The sequence below is a fragment of the Montipora foliosa genome, chromosome 7, assembly GCF_036669935.1.
Source record: "Montipora foliosa isolate CH-2021 chromosome 7, ASM3666993v2, whole genome shotgun sequence".
In the NCBI taxonomy this organism is placed as follows: domain Eukaryota; kingdom Metazoa; phylum Cnidaria; class Anthozoa; order Scleractinia; family Acroporidae; genus Montipora; species Montipora foliosa.
In genome coordinates, this window is record NC_090875.1 from 26813329 (window position 1) to 26820828 (window position 7500).

At 40.4% G+C, this 7500-nt stretch overlaps 1 protein-coding gene across 1 annotated transcript; it reads left to right on the top strand.

Moving 5' to 3' along the window:
- The first annotated feature begins 6085 nt into the window (after positions 1–6085).
- Positions 6086–7476, top strand: LOC138010547 (uncharacterized). The gene has a single exon (XM_068857527.1). It carries the CDS (start codon positions 6373–6375, stop codon positions 7231–7233), a length of 861 nt encoding a protein of 286 aa, XP_068713628.1. The 5' UTR covers positions 6086–6372; the 3' UTR covers positions 7234–7476.
- The last annotated feature ends 24 nt before the right edge of the window (positions 7477–7500 follow it).

The window sequence follows — 7500 nt, forward strand, 5'->3', positions numbered from 1 at the left end:
GTACGTATTCAATAGAACCTAACTTTCATAACTTTTTATCAATACACCTCTTTAATTTGTAAATAATGTGAAATAAAATGAAAACATGCAATGGGGTGCAATTAAGCTTCTAGTTACTTTAATGCCAAAAAGAAAATATTTTAAGCAAGAGCCGATACAACGTAGATTTGATTTGATTTTAGTGGTGTTCAATATTTCGGCTGGCCAAACCAGCCTTCTTCAGGTACAATGAGAGTTTACATTGAATTGCTTCTATGTACATATATATATATAGTAAATGGATGTTGACGTAATACTGGAAAAAATGTGATAAAACATGGCAGTTACAGAGACTTTGAATTCAAATACTAAGAGTCACGGAAAAATAACGGAAATATAGTACACCACTAAAATCAAATCAAATCTACGTTGTATCGGCTCTTGCTTAAAATATTTAGTTTCTCAACTTGAAATAACGCCGATCAGATCAAGCCACTGATCCAACGTACACCGACAGGAAAATTGTCCACGGTTGCTTGCTTCAAAACTAAAAAAAAATCATGTTACGAACAAAGCCCGTGCGTCTAAGTTCCACGCGCGTTCTACTTTCTGATACATTTCTTTGCTGTCTTAAAAATCATTGGTTTCAGTCACGGTTTAGAGAAACAGTGTAACACTAGTGTTGACACTACTCTAGTATCAACTCTTTGCTGTTTTGAACCCTACGGGGACACTGGACAATAGGACTTGATTTAACCCTAGTGTTTACTCCCAACTGCGACCGCAATCAATGTTGTTATCACATTGGTTGCGGTTACACTTCAGAAAAACACAGTGTAACACTAGTGTTGACTACCCTGGTGTCAACTCTCTGGTGTTTTGAATCCCTAGGGGAACAGTGAACAAAAAAACTTGATTTAACACTAGTGTAAACTCCATAAATGCGACCGCAACCAGGATCTGTAAAAAGGATGCACGTTTCCTATCCTATTTTATTCGTTATTAGGGTGTAGCAAAACAAGCAAACAAACAAACAAAACAGCAAACCTACAATCAGTTAAAGTTCGATGAAATTTAAAGGAAGCGTTGCGCGCCTCGCCTCTTTGATCATGTTGGTGATATATAAGAGAAGGTTTTTGCCTACATATTTAACCAGCAGCCGATCAAGGTTCTGAAACAACTAGGCAGTTACCAGTGGCCCGATTTTTTGACCTCAGCGAAATTAATTGCGCCTAACTCTTACCGACTGTAAAGAAGTTAAGTGTTTCGTGTCCAAATTTGTGGCGTATTGAAAGAAAGTTATTCATCATAATTTCTAAAGTTTAGGCGAATAGTTTTAAATTGAGTGCCTAGTCTGAAATTCTGTTAATCATGGCTGTCCTAATTGCAAATGGGTGCTTGGACGCAACGGTGTATTTGCATTCCACCAGTGTTAGTGTATTGTGGCCTGTGGTTAGTTCTCTTCTCCGCTCCAGGAGTCAGTTTTTGACGTACGCGTGTTCACCAGTTCTCCCCTCATAAAAAAAACGAAACAACAATAAAACATTTATGTCACCTGCTACAATGTCAGTGATTTAGTATTAAGCTAACTCAAAGAAAGCTATTTACTGATTTGAAAACTTAGTGTGGTCGCCCGTCATACACACAAAAGGAAAAGAAAAGCACTTTGACAAGTTCGCCAGTATAAACTTTAGTCTGTGGTGCCCTCTTTGCAGTTCCTCCACGGGTTCGTTTGGTTATATTACTTGAGTTTTGCTGCCGCAGTGAGTGAGCCTGAAGCGAACGAACGCTCTAATACGGAGAAGAACACATTTTTTTTCGAAGCGCAAGGGATTGTGGTCAAAGGCGCAAGGAATTCTGGTTATGCGCGAATTGAGGAATTAAGATGCGCGGTATGATCATCAAAGCCTGCTCTGTTATTCATTTTGCTCCTCATATCTTTAAACTATAGATAGTTTCAATGTCACGCAACAAAAAAATAAAGTTCGAAATCGTTCAATGAAAAAGGTCAAGAACTTGGAATGTACATTGTTTTTGATTTATTTGTCGAAGCGTTTCAGGCAACTTTATAGAGTTTTCTATGGAGTGTCCACGTGGTCCACCAATATTGCGGCCTGTAACCAACGAAGAACATTTGGAGTTCAGTTTTCGAAGAAAGCGCTTACTTTTCGGTCATGAGATAAATTCATGTGTATGAACACATCTCCTAATTTACTTAAAAGGCTCAAACTGCTGAGATTCGTAGGGATATACATCTTTTTCAACCAAAAAGCTTGGGTATCATGGTGTCACGCAAGGTGACAATTCGGAAATTCATGGTATAGGGAGGTTGGAACGTCCACATATTTGTCTAGATCCGTCGTTCAATAGACCATTTTACAGTTGTGTGCTTAGTTACCTGGCCTCTAAATGAAAGTGAGGCTGGAGTTGACCTTGCTTTGATAGAAACCTCACTGCTTTTCTTATGTTAATGATTTTGTTGTCATGCTAATAAGTAGGAATTTACATAAGAAAAGCTGTGAGGTTTCTATCAAAGCAAGGTCAACTCCAGCCTCACTTTCATTCAAAGGCCAGGTAACTAAGCACACAACTGTAAAATGATCTATTGGACAAACTACTCAGCATCGCCCTAAATGAAGATGACAATGCCATTCAAGCGATGGTAGCTAAAGTGACTATAATATTGTCCAGAAGTGCTAAGGCCATAAACTAGTAAACTTGTGATTGCTTTCTTATAACGATTTGAGAAGCGCACCAAGTGTTGTTTGAATATGATGATTGATCGATTAATTGATGAACAGATTTATGGTAAAAAGTTAATTTTTTCGCGAGGCTCCTATATATCGTGTTTTGGTGTTTCTCGTTTATTATTTTTTTCACGCAAAGCCATAACATCGCTGCCTATGGTTACGAACGGATATCAGCAAAAGGTAGGGATAACAATATTATCTACATCTGCATCCAGCACTCGGCAAAGTCCTTTTGACTTATGGCGGTTTCTGCTTAGGTGGCCTATACACCACAGGCCTTTTTAGGGACATTACGCAAAGCCGGCCACTTCTGCTGGAAAGAACACACTCACAGAGGACAGCCACAACACCGGGAACTTCATCCCCTACTCTTCTCGAATAGTGTGTGGGTTCTTTGACGTCCCACAGAGTGCTTATAAACATGGACGATATTTGTGAGACGGGGCCTACGGTTTATAGTCCTTATCCAAGAAGACTTGAAAGTCTAACCATTTGCGGGTGTAATTGCAAAGGCAGCACTTTCTCCTCAGTTATATTAAGACCCTGAGTGTTTGGTCCGGCCGCAGTCGAACTCACGACCTCCCGCATGGAAGCCCGGTGCTCAACCAACTGAGCCATCCCTCGTTTGCTGTTGCCTTAATTGTACGTAGCTCTTAGAAGTTACATCACAAACAATCGACTTAACTGTGACCAGGAGGCCAAAACGACAGTAACGGCATTTTCACATATCAAGCTGTTTTTAGACGAGTCCTTAAATAAGATTCTTAAGTCCATGGGTAATAATTTTTCATGCAAGACTTGGAAAAAACCTCTGTCTGCAAAGACGCCGTGCCACAAATAAAATGAAGTTGTACGCTCCTAGTCATGAGCTCCTGTTGTGAGCTTAAACATATTATTTTTGCTGTAATTAAAATCAGTTTGGAAGATATTAGCTCTTGTAATTACTCGAAATTTGAGATAGAAAAAAGTTTACGCATGTGTGTATGTTACCTTTAGCAGAGCGCATGCGTACACTTTGTATTGCGCGACTCCATTGCTTACCATATGAGACATAAAATGACTTTTTCCTTGAATATATAAGCAAGCGAATTCTTACGTTAAATTGACAAGGGCGGTTTGGAGCTGTGAGTAGGCGTGGGATTTGTCTCATATGGTTTAGGGGCCGACATATCTCTCCCTCAATGCCGTACCGGGAGGCGAGGTCGGTAGCAGAAAGCAGCGAAGGGCCAACTGCGTCCAAAAGCGATCGCACGGGCCGAAATCCCGGGATGACTCGTTTGGTACGACGCTCCAGCGCCGGGTCTGGAGGTACTGCGTTTTTCTCTCTTGTTCAAACATTCCGTCCGCGCATGCGTAAATGTTTTCTGGCTCTTCGATACGTAGCCTACCAAAAAAATTAAGATGCTGGTTCAGTTATAAGGAATTGGCATTTCAGTTAAACAGATTCTACACTGAGGCATAAACTCGTAAGGTAAGAAGCGCGCGTGTCTGGTCTTCTCGAGCCAGAGGTGAGAGATTGTTTCACGCAGACTAGGACGCCTGAAAGGCTCTGTTGTAAACATGGCGGTTCACGAGTGAAATTGTCTCTCTGGCCTTTCTGTGAACGAATTCCAGGACCTACCGATACAATTTGGGCAAGTTTTGAAAGCTAAAAACTAACTTTAATGGAGGCTGTACTTTGCTGGTAGGACTGGGTGGCCAGACACTTATACATAAATCTATAAAATGAGAATCGGGGGTCCTCCCTTGTCATGGAATGGCAGAATTACCCAGAATTCTTTTTGGGCATGAGCGAGGCAACTTGAGAAGCACGAGACTGGACCTCATCGAATGGCTGGCCAGATACTCAGGAGTAGGCCTTGTGTGTGCTGTTAACGTAGCGTTTGGATTTCTCAACAAGTTTTTATCATAGAAAATTCGCGAGAAAGTTGTGTTTTCATTTCGCTGTAATCCTCGTATAAAAGAAACGGTATAATGTAAATAAGAGAATAACCAGATTTATATTTGCAGATCACCTGTCCTCTTACTACTAAAGTCAAACTCTACATCTCTATGCAATAAGGGCATTCAAAATTTTCTCATATTACTTTATAAAAGTATGTTGTTGTTTTTTTGGGGAAAAAAAGGGTTCTTCTGCTGATATGAAAAAATACGTTTTTCTCTCCCGTCCTCTTCTTATGCATGATCTTCGCTGAAATTACATTCTGTCCCTCAATAAACCTAGAACAACCAGTTATGGTCTTAGTTCTTTTTTCTTACGTATCAGCTAAGTTGCGGAATGGGCTACCTGATTTTATCCGTACCTATGAGTTTACTGGTTTTAAAAGAGAATCCAGGGCCACATTTTGTACAGCGGCTTTTCTTTTTAATGAATATATCTTTAAATATTATGTATTTAGTAAGTATCTGTATATGCTATGTATTTTAGCTGCAAATGTAATGTCTCGAAAACATTAGCTCTGAAATGCGAGGTTGAGCACCAAGACTCGTTTTGAACCAGAGGCAAACAGCAACTCGGAAATGGCCTATTCTTACGTTAAATTGACAAGGGCGGTTTGGAGTATTTTTTGCTCAATATGTTATGGTTGACAAGAAAATCTCCGTTTAGGTAGCCTTGAATAAGATATAAGTTAAGAATATTTAGGGTTAGCTACACTACGGTAGCTTCGTTGAGGTGCGTGTTACCTGTAAGCTTAATTAATTTCCAGAATATCCATGACCAATTTAGAGAGTGAAACACAGTCGAGAATTGCAAGTTTCCTTTAGAGTCTTCCTTTGATATTACTATCCATCAGCACCTGTATCTCAGTATTAAAGGAGCTTCACGTCTCTGCGCATGGGTAAACTGTCACGTCAGCCCATTTAATCCCGTTGTTATTGAAACAAACGAAAGCACTAATGCAATAAACGATTGCCATAGAAGTGGAATTACTCCTTGGAATTACATTTGCAATCATTTCCTTTGTGTTATGAACCTACTGCACTCGTGTGTTATGACAACTCGTTTGTAGAATAAAGTCTTTTCCTCGTACAGTAAATTCGATGGTCAAAACTAAATTTGATATTTTCTGTGTAAACACGCAGTATCTTCGACCAAATCTGGGCCTCAGTCATTCACTGTATTTGCTTTAATACTCTCAGCGATTAATGATCATCATCTGGTTCAGTTAGAAACCGTAAAATTTACAACTGCCAGCGCCAAAGCTTGGACATGCGCAAAACCGTGAAACTCTGCCTTAAGCTTGGTTCCCGGTCCCCATTTCGGTTCTCCGTTCCGGGTCTGGGGCCCGTTTCTCAAAAGTCCCGAAACTTTACGGGCCATTTTCGGGTGTAACAATTCCCTTTGTATCTCAAAAACGAAGACGATTTAAGTCATCAAACTTCACGGTAAGTTTTCTTTTTGTTACCTTTAAAACATGTTAAAAGACCGGCTTTCCAAAACAAGCGGTTGGCAGTTTCACAAATGGCTTTTCGGGCCCGAAAAGTTATCGGGACTTTCGAGAAACGGGCCCCTGGTTTCTGCTTCAGTCTGGGTCTAGTTTCGGTTCCCGTCGCCATATTTGTCTCAAACTTGCAAACTTCCGGAACCACTTCCGGCTTTCTTGACTTGCACCTTTGAACAGCGTAGGGAAAGGCTTACAAAATGAACCCATTCGGTGACCATATGACAGGCTTGGTAGTGGATTCTTTCCTCCAGTATCCAGTGGCCTGTTCTTTGGCGTTCTGTATGGGTCTGTTTATTTTCTACCCAGTTTTCTACGAGACGGATGCAACCAAAGGATGGCGATGGTTCGTGTCGTGTGTTGCCGTGTTCGTACTTCTGTCGGCAGTGTCAATTTTTTTGAAGCCTACACTCTCAATGACGGCAGATCGTATTATTTTTCGACCGACACCATCTTGTTCCACGTTCGACAATCCTGCACGCTATTTGTGCTTCACTCTCAGCGATCCAGGCCATGATCAAGTATTCTACACAACGACGTGGCGAAAATGTGATAATTCGGATGCAAATATGAGAAATGCAAGCAAATTCTACATCATCTCTTCTTGGATACCTTCCTTTGACCACTTTATTACAAAGAGGAGTGTAAACTTTGAACCCGAAGGATCTCCTAGCGAGGACAAAAAGTCATTCATACTACCTGAAAACTATTGTGTGCGCGCTGCCGGTCCTCTGGGAGAAGATAATCATACTGAAGATAAACCAAACGTTGATAAACCAAAAGTTGATGAACCAAAAGTTGATAAACCAAAAGTTGATAAACTAAAAGTTGCATTTTACAGCATAAACGGATCTCGACATCATCTGCTTGACTCTGGCTATATCAACAAAACGGAACTTGAGAAGTTTAATTCTGGTTGGTATCTTGTTTCCAGCTGCAAGTCTGAACTGTCAAAGTGGCTTTTTAACTGTACAAGTGGGTATGTAAGTTCCAATTACGTGCGATTGCAACAGTATACCAGGAGGCTTCTTCTTGAACAAAGAGGTGAGCTTCCAAGTTGATGGGACTGTGGTTCACACGACATTCAACCACGATTCTAGGCCTTGTGTTTTTTTCATGAAACTTTAGAAACATTAGCATTGCTTTCATGCCTCCTTCAAGATGTAGGCCAAAAAACATTATGTCAGCAGCAGTAGCAGCAGAAGCTATGGAAGCTTTTGTTTTGTTAGTAATTGTCATCATGTCATGTTATAGTTTTTGTTGCTGTTGTATGGTATGTTAGATTGAAACATTCCAGAAAAAGATACTCTTTGGTCTCATCAGAGATA